The sequence below is a fragment of the Periplaneta americana genome, chromosome 15 (genome assembly GCF_040183065.1).
Source record: "Periplaneta americana isolate PAMFEO1 chromosome 15, P.americana_PAMFEO1_priV1, whole genome shotgun sequence".
NCBI classification, from domain to species: Eukaryota; Metazoa; Arthropoda; class Insecta; order Blattodea; family Blattidae; genus Periplaneta; species Periplaneta americana.
This window is the reverse complement of record NC_091131.1, coordinates 69,468,073-69,482,344: the sequence shown is the minus strand read 5'-3', so window position 1 is coordinate 69,482,344 and position 14,272 is coordinate 69,468,073. Positions and strand designations below refer to the sequence as shown.

Genomic DNA, 14,272 nt, shown 5'->3' with positions numbered 1-14,272 from the left:
AAAGTCTTTGACAAATATTTAAGTGCTGAAGGTAAGCTTCCCACTGGGCTTTAAATACTCCTAAACCTCGCAATCTTCTTGGTGCATACAACATAGCATCCGGGGTGTCAGTAGGAATGTTAATTATTTCCTTAACAGCGCTGCGAATTAATTTGTCAATATCAGATAGAAATTTCACTTTAAGATCTTTTAAAGGAGCACATTGGAAGGGGTAAACCAACTGAGGCCAGATATATTGATTTAATATATTTATCTTTTGGTCAGGCATAAGTAAGGGTGAAGTAACCAGATGATTAAGATTTTTTGTCAGTTTTTCAATTAGTTGCGCCGCATTAAATTTTATTTCATCATTAAAAGTAATGCCAAGATATCTTATAACTTCATCCGATTTGATGCAAGATATTTCTTGTCCATCGATCAAGGTGAGGGAATCAGAGCAGAGACATCCTTTACGTAGGTGTATAACATTACTTTTATGCGGGTTTACTTCAAGACCAATTCTAGCTAAGGAATTCATAGTCAGTGATGTTGAATATTGAGCGGCAGATTTATTTTTACACAATAATACTAGATCATCCGCAAATGCAAGAATGGAAAAATATTTAAAAACCAATATTGTTATAATGAAGATAGATTTGTTGATTGTAAAATAGGGTTTTTCATTCCTGTCAGAGAAAATTCCTCTATACTACGCAGGTCTTGACCCTGAATAGGACAAATTTAAGGAATATGATAGGTTTATTTACAGGACATCCTATGTTTGCAAACACGAACATAGGATTATTCTTAATAATGTAAACTCTACATAGAGGTTTCGTTGGACAGAGACAATATTACATGTAATCTGTGTACATTACGTTATTCACTGAGATTCAAGTCGATTGTATGGTATCAGACCTCAAGGCAGAGAATAACAATACAAAGGCTATAACAATATGGCCATATCCAGTGATTTGATGATTGGTTACTCCTAAAATAAATGAAGCTATGGAAACTCACACATTGAATATTATGGTCAATGAAAGAAAGACGAAAAAAGCGATTTCATATTCAAAGCAACTTCTGAATGAACACATCCTTATTATACAGAGTGTTTAAAAAATACGGGACATAATTTCAGGTATGTATTTCCCACATGTAGACAATCAAAATAGTTCATTAAAATATGTGTCCGGAAATGCTTTATTTCCGAGTTATGGCCTTCACAACATTGAAATTCACCGGAACGTTTTTCTTTCCGCAGGTCGTTGCCGTCAAAGGAGACATTAAGAGGGCACTCTGACAGTTCATTCCGAGGCGAAGGTTACATTCAGTGTTGTGTAGGCGTTAGACTGTGCGACATGTATTCAAATCAAGAGCTGGCAGAGATACACTTCATGTACGGTAAGGCGGACGGCAATGCTGCGCTGGCTCGTCGTTTGTACCAGGAGAGGTACCCACAGCGACAATGTCTAGATCGGAAGACATTTGTACGTCTCCATTACCGACTGTGCGAGTATGGAAAATTTAACTCTCCTGGTTTGGGAAGGGGACGACCAAGATCTACAACTCCAGACGTACAGGAGGAGATTCTGGAGGCTGTGAACATGACTCCTTCTATCAGCACACGAAGGGTAGCGTTGCAAGTCAATGTTCCTCATACGACTGTCTGGAGACTGTTGAAAGAGTATCAATTGTATCCTTATCATTTGCAACGTGTACAGGCCCTGTCACCAGCAGATTACCCTGCACGAGTTAGGTTCTGTCAGTGGTTCTTGCAGCAGTGTGGTGTAAATCCGAACTTTCCTGCTTTAGTATTATTTACAGATGAAGCACAGTTCACATGAGATGGCATAACAAATTTCCACAATCAGCATGTATGGGCGTATGAAAACCCACGTGCAACTGTTCCATCTCATCACCAGGTGCGGTTCTCCCTCAATATGTGGGCCGGTATCATTGGTGATCGATTAGTTGGACCCCAAGTACTTGTAAACAGACTTTCGGGGCAGGCGTACACAAACTTCCTGAAAAACACCATACCTCATGTTTTAGAAGACACTCCACTGATCAATCGTCAACACATTCACTTCTTGCATGATGGTGCTCCTGCACACTTCAGTCGTACAGCTCGCTGGTACTTGGATCGAAGGTTTCCTGATCGATGGATAGGTAGAGGTGGCCCAATTGCTTGGCCTCCACGCTCACCTGATCTGAACCCTCTCGATTTCTACTTGTGGGGCCATTTAAAATCATTGGTTTAGCCTATTCGTCTCCGGTGCCTGATTTGGAATCCCTTCGGAATCGAATTGTGGCATGTTCTGAGGACATATGCAATACTCCTGGAGTTTGGGATCGTGTTCGCAAGTCAATGAGACATCGATGTGAGGTCTGTATTCAAGCAGGAGGTGGACATTTTGAACATCTTCTGTAATGACAATGACCTGCGGAAAGAAAAACGTTCCGGTGAATTTCAATGTTGTGAAGGCCATAACTCGGAAATGAAGCATTTCCGGACACATGTTGTAATGAACTATTTTGATTGTCTACATGTGGGAAACACATACCTGAAATTATGCCCCGTATTTTGGAAACACCCTGTATATCGTGGTTAGAGACTGATGCATCAACTCACCAGAACGTTGATGTGGCCAAAATAAGCACAACAAAAAGGAACCGATACTGTTATTTCGAATTTTGTTTGTTCGTAATTGAGCAATAAAAGATTTACTTAAGGCATTAATCAATCTTGCATTACGTTTTCCTCCTTTGATACTCTCACCCTCTCTGAAATTCACATATAATATTGCTGTCATTAGTCTCCAGCAACAGTTACAGATCTGTTACATGTCTCATGATTAGAGATGATAGATTTTAGTGCCTTAAAACTTAAAATGTAGCATTTTGTTGCATTTTACGATAGAACATTTTTTATGGAAGTTTGGTGATAGAAATTCAATGTCATAAGTGTGTTAATTGGTGTATTGTCTACATTTTTTCCAGTTAAAATTCTTGAAAATAAGAAGAAACAAATACAATTACAGTGAAATTGTGAACATTAAGAAACATGCCAAAAGATATGGTGTGATTTTATTCCGACTCTTCTTGTTAATCAAAATTACCAGCTACATAGACAACTTGTTTGGGAGTTTGGACCTAAAGAGGTTGCATACATAGCTAATATTCTACCACCAGCAGCAGAAAGATTAGTTGAAAATTCAAGATAATGGTACAGATGTAGGTCACATTCCTGTGCTATTCTTAATGTAAAAGCTAACATAGAGGGGTGACCAAACTATTTGAAACAATGTAAGAACCTGTATGTGGCAGACCTTTAATTAGATTCTGATTATTTCTTTTTTTTACAAAAAACACAAAAATGTCTCAAAGTGTAATTTCGCATTTTGTACTCAATTTTGCATTTTATAGACAATTAAAAACTACAGTAATATAATATTTAACATGTTTTTAAACATAAAATTGCTTACTTTCACAGCATTTGGGCACACTTCTCATTTATCGTTTTTTTCGAAAATCTACCATCTCTACTCATGATTTTAAACCAGTAAACAACATCTACTACTCTGCTTCCAGATTTCAAAGGGTAACAGCTCTAGTTTATATCTGTTTTTTTTTTAAAGATGGGCCATGATGTTAGCACTGCGACTGAAAAAACAACTGAATGTCACATAGCATGGTAGGCCTGTTGCTATGGTAACAACGGTTAAATTGCCAAAGTTACAGTTACCAAGAGGGAGTGCTTAATAGCTCTCTTGGAGACATTTAATGTGCACACAATGTTAGCATTGATATGTTTCGTCTTTTATTCTCTATCGATTTTTGCATTGTTCTTTTACCTTTCCATAAATTGTCAACAAATGTTTTAACATCAGCCATCTAACATCAATCCCATCAGCTGACAGTATGGTAGTCCATACTGGCAACATAGCGTTGTAGTTCCAGGCTCAGTCGCTTAACTGTCATGTCCCATCTTAAAAGAAAACAGGTATAGTAACACAGGAACAACTGCATCATATTGAGGTCTTCCTATTCCCTGGAAAGGCACTATTGACATGGAGGAAGCTACTTTTTAAGTATTACTCATATATGAATGTTAACATTAATTTCTCCATTTTCTTACTAGAATATGTTTCTCACTGCAGTTTCACACTGAATTTGACATCACACATTTCTTTGAGTATCAGAAACAATTATTGTTCCCAGGACATTGGTTTCTGTCTTCAATTTACTTAGTGACATGTCCTTTATCTGCCTATTTAATTTTTATATAGCAGTTTCTGATCACTATGTACATAAAAGTAAAAGGGAAAATTTGGCCATTGGAGAAATAAAATATAAAGAAAAAAGCTTATTTTCTTTCCTCTGCAGTTCTGTATTTGGAATGATGAAGTCGATGAAAACCATAGTGCTGCTCTTAATTTCAAATTATTTTATAGACTAAAGACTACTTTGTAAGGTGAGGAGAAGTCGTACCAAAGTACATAAAACTAATCTAAATTTCAGGTCGAGAGCAGGTAGTTCCAAGTAAATGTTCATATAAATTACTATATTTAAATATGCATCAATTATAAGTAATACATATACATTTCAGAGTATGTTTCACCATGGTTCTTAACTTATGCTCATGTCATTACCACTGGCAGTACAACAGAACTACATGTGTGTGCAGTGCGTGTTTCAGTTATAGGGCCATACATGGGGTCAAGGCGAATGCATTACAGTTATGGAGGAAAGTCTTCTTTAGAATACTTCAATATTGATAAAAGTTGCAAAAAGTTTCAGTACATGCAGCTATAATACAGTTCCAAACTTGAATTTTATCCACTGAAGTCCTATTTATGATACCTTACCCTGGTGATAAGAAAACAAGCAACCATGAACTTATACTATATTTGCTCTTGTAATTATCACCTTCCATTTCTTACCAAATTCCTATGCAACTGTTTGTTGCAGCTACAGAAAAATGAACACACAAGCCATAAATTCAAAAATTCATACAGGTTCTCTATGGGTAAGAACAATGAACTAATTTTCACATAACTTAGTAACACACACATAAAATGCATAATGCAAATGGAAACCTTACCAATGATTGTCACAGTAATTTCTACTGGTAATGGACTCTTTGATCAAATTTGTAACACATTTAACTGTGAACTAAAATTCAGAATTTGCAGTGATTTTAAATTAAAGCCAATATGTTCTGTCGATTGATTTTTAATCAACTGAAATTAGAAATCCTAAATTCTTATCAATCTCTTCATATTTAAATAAATTACATTTTTTATTATATGAAAGATAATGATTCAGGCTCTTTTATTTATTCCACTATTCAGCAATCTTTAACATTTTCAATTACGACATCAAGTAATTTTCCACGTCTATTCCACTTACAGTAAAACTTCATTTTAATGTTCCATTTTTTATTAAGAAATTCACGTTTTTAAGGAATGATTTGGCAGAACAACAATAAACCCAATGTCATTGACTTTCACTTTAAGAAAAATCCTGCTTTTAAGGAATACTTTCAAATGTATTTTCGATTATACAATCCATTCTTACAAAATTCGGAAAACTATTACAAAGATTTGTGATCGATTTCTGTACCAGGTATAGTAGACAAGTGTGTCACTAACAGCAGTCCACTGCAATTTGTATACATCGACCTTTTCATTCAAAGTAAGTTTGTAGAAATGTTATTGTCTGTTAGTATGTTGTTGTCTAATGCCTTGCATCTGGCAATGAAGTCATTAGCAGATTGTCTGTTAGTATATGAACATTGAAATTTGATTTCAATATTAAAAAAAAAATGTTGTGATTTTGTGGAAATATTGCTTAGTGTGTTTACTCAAGTTTATTGTTAATGTGTGTGCTAACAGTAATTTTAATGATTATTAAGAATATGTAAATATAGAACATGTCAGGAAACAGATTTTGCTCAGGTAAATGCTGTCGGTCTTTTACTGTTATAGATAAAATGTGAATGCCAAGGAAACGTGTACATTTCCCTTTAGATCGAGTGTGTAAGATTTATTTTGTATAGTATGGCTAAACAAACGTCAATTTCAAATACTTACTATACAGCTAGCTTCCATTCAGTGCAGTTCAGTTCGTGGGAATGCAGTACACATTAGAACAGCGATCCTTCATAAAGAAATTGTACAGTGTGTGTCATGCTATATTTGTAGCAGTCAACAATTAAGAAGAAACATTCTTTCACGAAAAACCTGCATATATGGAAAAATAATTAGTCCCCTAGAGATTCGTTAAAATGGAGTTTCACTGTAATGCAAGCCTTCAATGTAGAATTATAGGTTCTCGAAATAATAAACTTTAACTATGACTCAACCTGCTACACAGGCTCCTTAAATTTCCAGTCCTCCTTCACACATTCAAATTAAGAATCCCGTTGCACTATAGCCTATATTATGTAACTAATTGTACCTCAAAGTAGTTTAAGTTTCATAAATTTGTTTTAACAATTCATGTGAATGAGCAAAATATCCCCTTCAGCTTTATATAAAAACAACAATGATAAATTAGCATTTTTAATTTCATTTAGCTGTATCAAATTGTTGCTAGAGCCATGATTAATGAAAAGGAAATAAATGAAACAAACAAGCTAGCTGAGCAACAATGCTTAGTGAATATGTTATCTATTTGGATTGAACCTTCATTAACTATAATGTTAGTGTTACAATATTTAAAGAATATAAATTATATAATTAAATTTGTTAATACAAGTGCCTAGTACACAATCAGGTAGTGGTTATTACATCAGCAAATATAGTAATGGAATTATAATAAAAAAACGCATGTTAAATGTAGTATTACAGAAAGTTAATTTTACTTACAAACATAAAGATACAGTTAAATTCATTTCCGATAATTTTTTTTTTACTTCAGAATAAATATCCAGTCTGAAATCATATACAATGACCCTTGTAAGTATAGCACACAAGAGTTACTTTGGCAAATTTTTCGAATTACAATGAGCACCTTATTATCAGCATCAAAGCAGCATCCATAAACTCGTGAGTGTTAAAATTGTATAATTAAAATAGTCATTAAGAGCATTACAACTTAAAGGACATCATTCAAAATGCATCATTCTTATCAATATAGTGATACAAATTACTGTACATAAATATTTTAAATTTCTGTCACTATATTTAATCACGTTGTCTTATATTCGTTTCTACAAACAAATTTCTGTCACTATATATAATCACGTTATTACAAACCAATTTCAAAAATTACATTTAAATTATGTGATTTATATGACACTGTAACATTTTGGAGTTTTCTTTCTTTTAGTGCCTGTTTATGTTGGACAAATACATTTTTACCTGATTATGTTTAGCTAATTAGTGAATACAATCCAGAGATAACCAAACCCGATACATATTACTTTGCATATATTGAACTGTTAAATTATTTAGAAGATGCAATATAAATGATGCACAGAAATTCACTGGTCCTGGACCAGTGTGTGGTGACGACTCGCCAAGTTAATAAATACTGCCATGAAATCAATATCACTCATGCTTTCACAGACGTGGCTCTGTCAAGCTGCCATGATGACTGTTAACTACACAATGGCAACCATGAGATCTAGGCCCACACACCAGACAAAATTTCTCAGCACTGTCAACTTTCCTTTAAAAGTAATATACAAAATGAAGTTAACAGAAGAAGCACGAAAGTTTCACTGCCAACTTCCACAAATCCATTAAAAAAAATTGCAAAAGAATCCCTGCAAAATGTTTCTTTATTAAACTCACTGAATCCACTTAGAATAAAAAAACACTTTACAGAACACTGCAGATGCACTGTGTCATGTCACGACTTTGTTGAGCATTGTTCAACTGTCAAAATGTGTAACTTAAACAGTGGCCAATTAAACAGCTGAAGACTTACTAACAAAATTATCACAACAATTGACATGTCTAATGTAAAGTAGCTGAGGGAATATACGGATCAAAGTTATCTAATATGTAATAACCCTGTTTAAACACTATCAGCAAGATGAAAAAGACTTATCATTAAGAAAGTAAAAACTCCTCACTGAAAAATTCAAGGACTTGTAAAAGTGTATAGCATCTTAAAAAGACCACAAGACATTCGGACAACGAAGAGCTGCACTGAATACAGCTGAAAGATATAGTTGCACAGACAATAAAAAGTATACTTACAAAATAATTTGTAAAAATTATCACGATACAATTTTGACGTCATTCTATCCTTCAAATTATACATTTGTGAAAATTTAATAACTCAGTACACAAACAAGACCAACCTTGAAAATGCAATCCAGTTAAACTCCAATTTTAATGCTATCATCCACTTATTGTATTGCACATATTTTAAAGGAAGACTATCATATACTGTCATTAAGCATCGAAGCCGTGAAGATTGAATCGAAATACAATTTTGCATAGCATTTTTTAAAAATAATGTGTTTTCTTATATCCTGAGATTCTGATGACTTCATTAACGCTAATATCTGCTTTCTTCTTCCATCTTTTCTTTATTTTCTCCATAGAGACCTCCAGAGCTAATTAATAATATACTTGAAATGTCACATCACTGACACCTAACGACTAAACCTATTTAAGAATTTATTATTACTATCAAAGTTTGATATTTCGTTTTAGTGCGTTTTAATTAGAAAAATAGTATAATTAATAGGAAATTCTGTCATATTTTCCCTAACTTTGAACTGTACACTGAAGGAAACCTTAATACACACAAATTATGAAGTCCCTAAACTGAATACAAACTTTCAAAATGAAAGCAATACTGGTATGAAAAAGTATCCTACAATAAAAATAAGATAACATGAGGTAACTTTGTACACACCTTTAAAATGATTTTGGAAGTCTGGAAGAAAGGAAATGGAACGACAGAAGAAGAAAACAATGAACACACTACTCAATTCACTACTTAAACTGGACATTTCTTCTCTGGCATATAATAGAGAAAACGAACCAGTTTAAATAACCATTTTATGAAAAATATCTATCTCAAAATACATCACAATAATCAACAGCCACTATCTGAGTGTTACTATTTTGTGCATAGTGAACAATGTCCAACAAAGCTTCCCCCATTACGGAAGTGGCTAAACTACAGTCTTGGTCACTGTTATGCTGTGTCAGATTGTGTCCCATTTGTCTGTGTGGGAGTTATTTTCCATTACGCCACATAGCTATACTCATCAGCGGAGTTAGGTGTTCGCTCGATGTATTGTTTGTCAATTAAAGCTTCAATACATTTCTTGATCATGCTGATAGATGGAGCAAACGAAACCTTTGATTGGCTTAGTACCTGAAACCATACAAATGTACAAACTATGTAGTATATAGCATGCAAAGCTGCGGAATGCAAATCTGTACTTGACGTGAAAGGAGAGAGAGTGAGAGAGAAGCAGGGACAAAAAGAGATACTATACAATCTTGTCAGGCTTTCAATTCAATAAATATTACATTTTTCTTTTGATTTTTATTGCCAGCAAATCGATGGGAGGATTGAAGGAAGAACAAATGGACAAAGGGATGAACAATTGAAGAAATGGATGAATAGAGAGAAGAATCTAGGAATGGAGGGAGGGAGGGAAAGATGGACAGATAAATGAGTACAGTATATAAATATAATTAAAATGGAGTAACCAAGTACAGATGACTAGAATGTTACATTTGTTGCATTTGTGGCCATAAACTAAAGATAGGCAATAAACAAACCACAATGGAATCCCTCGTATCCAGCACCCAGATATCTGGGAATTCCAAAACAATGCCACTTTTGAATAAGGAAAATAAAAATTAAAATATGAGGGAGAATCAGTAAATAAGTTACAAATTGAAGTAGCGACCTACATTTTTTAATGAGGCACCTGGAGTACCACTCCTAGATTGCAGTATTCCATACAAGGAAAACAAACAGCCATTTAGAAGTGATGTTGGAAGCCGTCATTTTTAAAGTGAAAAGAACCTGTGTTTGATCCACAGACCTCTCTTACATGCTATATATGTAGATGTGTAGTATACACAATGAGTGTGACGTTATCACAAAACGCTGATGTCATGTGCACTTTTGGGTGCACAAAGAGCCATTAGGTGAATAAGACGTACTTTCTTGCCTGCTCGACAATTGGCAGAACAGCTAATTCACGACCTCAACCCCTTCCGATATAGCCAGTTAGCATTCTAGGTAAGTACGGAAACAGCAGTTCCAAGATGGCTGCATCTATGCATCAGTGTACCAATTATATCTTAAATAACCTATAAAACAATTTTCCAATTAACCAGTAAAATCAGTTATCTGTCACTGGCTATTTCCCATAGTTGCTGTATACAAGGGAGTCTACTATACATATCTGTACCTCAAAGGTAATGTAGAGTAAGTCCAAATTTTTCAGTTTTGAGATTATAGCACTGCTGAATTTCTGAGGGTGAGATCTATCTGAAGGTATACTCTGTTAAGGGGTTAGGTACAGCTTACAGCAGTAAAATTTTGGAAATATTCAACATTTTTTCCCTCCATTACTGTATCTTGTACAATAATGACAATTAGTATGTGTAAAACAATTTCCTTCTGCTACACGAAAAAAAAATATATTTTTACGATTTAAAAAAATTATTTACATTCCCCCCCCCCCCCCCCCCAAAATTCAGTTCACTGTGCAGTGATGAAGCGTTTCCCAGATGACTCAAAAGCTATCCAACATTCTGTGATGAAATTTCTTGTGTGTATTAATGCATGTCACATCTACAATATGACGCAAGATCACTTCTCTATCTTTGATAGATTGTTTGATAAAAAATAAATTCATTTTACAAAATGGTCAAATATCAGTATTTTCTTCTAACACAAAATAAAAAAAAATATTATTTATTAGGGAATGTAGTTGAAAGAGCATAATATTGTAAATATGAGTTTCAGCAATAAAATAAAAGAGAGAGAACATGAAAAAGTTAACAAGTTTATGAGTTATGAGGGGAACGCTTCATCACTGCATAGTGAGCTGCACATTTTGAATTTTGAAAAAATATATATAAATAATTTTTTTTAATCGTAAAAATATTGTTTTTTTTTTTTTCATATAGGAGGACAGTATTTTACATATACCAATTTTCATTATCGTACAAGATACAATAACGGAGAAAAAAAAAGTTGAATATTTCCAGCTATCAGCTGTACCTAACCCTTAAGTCCTGGGAGAACTGATTTCAGATTTAATGCATTTTTTTTTTCAAAAGAAAATGAAAATACTTTACGGATATACTATGATAAGTCTCACTTAACTCTGTTTACTTCTATGAATGTCTTATTATATCTTACTTATTTATGGCTTTTAGTCCCTATTTTCCTAAGCACCTTACTCTCAAACACCCTTAAACTCTGTCCCTCTCTCAAAGTGAGAATCCAAGTTTCACAACCACATAGGACAACCAGTAGTATAACTGTTTTATAAATTCTAACTTTCAGCTTTTTATTATACCAGACATAAAAAAAAAATAGGTTTGTAACTTCACCAGGTATGAAAGAAAAAAAAAACGTGAAATTTATTTTTTTTCTCTAGCCTAAAGCTGATAAAAATGGGCTTATCATACAATACCTTTGAGGTACAGGTATAAATAAATTTGGCACTGGCTGTCTAAACAAAGAGTCACATACCTCATGAATGAGTGCATTGTGCCGCAAAACTTTCCGACTCTTCATTATCCTGACAATTGCAGCCTGCAGATACAATTTCCTGTCCTCATCTACAGCAGACAGCGTCTGTTCTACTTCTTGCGGACTCTCACGTTGCAGAGCTGCTGTAATCCGGAACTTCGTCCGTTTGTTGCTATATTCCATGTTCAAGGTGAGCACTGTTTCAGGGGTCTGTGTCTGGAATCACATTAAGTTTATGCCTTCTCCAACGCAATTCACGTAATAGTGTTATTTAATGCTAAAATAAATCATTCAAGTCATCCTGATGCATTAGTATTCAAATTACCACACTAACATACATTAGGTTCATTGGTAAATAACCTTGTAAATTATACATGTTCACCAAAATTCTAACTGAAATTGAAGACAGCTTTTTCCTACTACAACGAAGGCACAAACTCATTCATTAAAGCTATACCTGTGAAGTTTTAGAATAAATTCATGTCACTAAGGATGCATTTTTTATTTTGTTTTCTACGTCTCTCAGAATTTGTACTAATTATGTTAACAAAAACAAACAGAAATGAAAGAAATGAGAGAAATAACAGTCTGAATTACGTGCAGTACAACATGTCAGGATCTAATGGATACCATCCCATTGTGGAATCCTGGGAAACGAGATTGCGGATGCTTTAGCACTGCTACTTACAGACCTGTTACTAAATCTACTTATTACTCTGTGAAAAGATTTATTAAATCTACATACTTAGACTTCAACAAACAAAATTTGATAACACAATCTCAAGGGAAAAAATGGAACTCTCTGCATCATAATCCACAATTAATTCCCGATTTACCACGAAAATCGTCTGTAGCTGCATTTAGATTGGCAACAGGCCATGATTGTTTGGCCAAACACCTGCATAGAATTGGAATATATAAGTCCCCTAACTGCCCATTGTGCAGCTCAAACCAAGAAATGGATTCGGAACACCTCAGTGGCTGACCATGATAATATCTTTGAAAAATATTAGAATGCAAGAGGTCAAATGACTTTATTGTCAATGCCTGGCATTAGAAAACAACAACAACATGTCAGGATCTGCGACACTGTATCATAACTGCCATCTTCACAGTAACCCCTGTTGAGTATGGGGCAAATTCGACTATAGAATAAATGTGTGCCGAGTGTCAATGGAGGACACACTGAACATACATGTAAGGCGAAAAATCAAATTTGGTGAATGTGTCTTTCATGCTGTGAAATTTGAGCACGTTTCAATGTTTTGTTGCGAAAATATGGCTCAATAAAATGTTTCATGGACTTCGTAAACACTCTGTATAGTGAGCTACAATTCAAGATTTTCGGAAATAGAAAGAAGAAAATAGGATACACTAGAAGGACAAAAAATGCAATCTAGAAAGTAAGAAAAAGAAGGAAAGCAAAAAAAAAAAAATATGGACGAAAGGAAAGACAAAAAGAAAAAAAATGAAAAGAAGTGTGGAGAAAATAAAGAGTAAAAAGGAAAAAAAAGGGAGAAGAGAAGAAGGAAAAACCTATTGGGACATTAGGCTTTAGGACAACTTTATAAATAACTGTAATAATTATTTTCTATTAAAATATTACGGGATTAAAACAAAAGAGTGACAAATTAATCACTGCTTTAACATCTCATATTCACGAACCTCAGATCTGTAGTGAACAGGATACTGAAATCTGTGGAATTCAAATTGGTCATCAGTAAAATCTTTAAAATTTTATTATCTTGCATGTTTATAGAGCGCTAATAAGAGATTTTAAAAATGTTATATCCAACTTAGAGTTATTAGTGAGAAGACTTTACAAACCACGTAAACAGAATTTGTGATCTGTGGTGATATAAAAACAGCTTATCTCTAAGAAAGTTTCCGTAAAAGAAATTAAACATACTTCTTGAAACTTATACATATATGTTTTCCAACCAAAATAAAAATGAATGACTAGAATAGAATCATCACAATGTAACCCATGATATTGGAGAGGGGAGTTTATATTCAATATTACCCTTGAAAAAGATAAGGTTCAAAATCGTTAAAATTTTAATAACAAGAAACAATTTTGTTTAGACAAATTTATATATCAGTAGAAATTTTAATACTGTACTGCATAAACATTACTTACCTCTGAGTTAGCTAACAAGATCTTTGATTCTAATAACGATGTGAGATGTTTGCCGAACTGATCTGCATTGAGTTGGAGAGATTCTTGCACTTCTTTGCATGTGAGAGAGTCAGTCTTCTCAAAAAGAAGTAGAATGGCCATCTGGAACGTCTGCATTGTGATTTGGTAGGGCTTCTTCAGGTAACTAAGCTTCAATTCAGCTGGAAGTCATGTGCCAAGTTTGTTAACAAAACAAAACACAACCTAAAATTCAGAACTTCTCTTATAACGCATTAACATACCTTGACAAAGATGATGCAGCCATGTGAGTTTTCTGCCACTAAAGTGATTATGATAGAAATTCTCGAACTGGAAAAGAAATAGTAAAACGCCACTGAATCATGCTGATATGTACTGTATGATACTCCTTTTTCCTTTTCTCGAAAGAAAATTAAGATATTAGGAGTATTACAA

At 34.0% G+C, this 14,272-nt stretch overlaps 1 protein-coding gene across 4 annotated transcripts in view; it reads right to left on the bottom strand.

The window, feature by feature from the left end:
* Window positions 1-4,525: 4,525 nt before the first annotated feature.
* Cul2 (cullin 2) overlaps window positions 4,526-14,272 on the bottom strand; it is a 44,855-nt gene continuing 35,108 nt past the window's right edge. For all 4 annotated transcript variants that reach the window (XM_069847624.1, XM_069847625.1, XM_069847623.1 and 1 more), the window contains 4 exons: window positions 14,101-14,167; window positions 13,820-14,019; window positions 11,680-11,895; window positions 4,526-9,330 (listed from right to left, as the gene is read on the bottom strand). In XM_069847624.1, coding sequence (XP_069703725.1) covers window positions 9,199-9,330; window positions 11,680-11,895; window positions 13,820-14,019; window positions 14,101-14,167 — 615 coding nt within the window. In that variant the 3' untranslated portion in view covers window positions 4,526-9,198. The remainder of the gene's footprint in view (window positions 9,331-11,679; window positions 11,896-13,819; window positions 14,020-14,100; window positions 14,168-14,272) is intronic.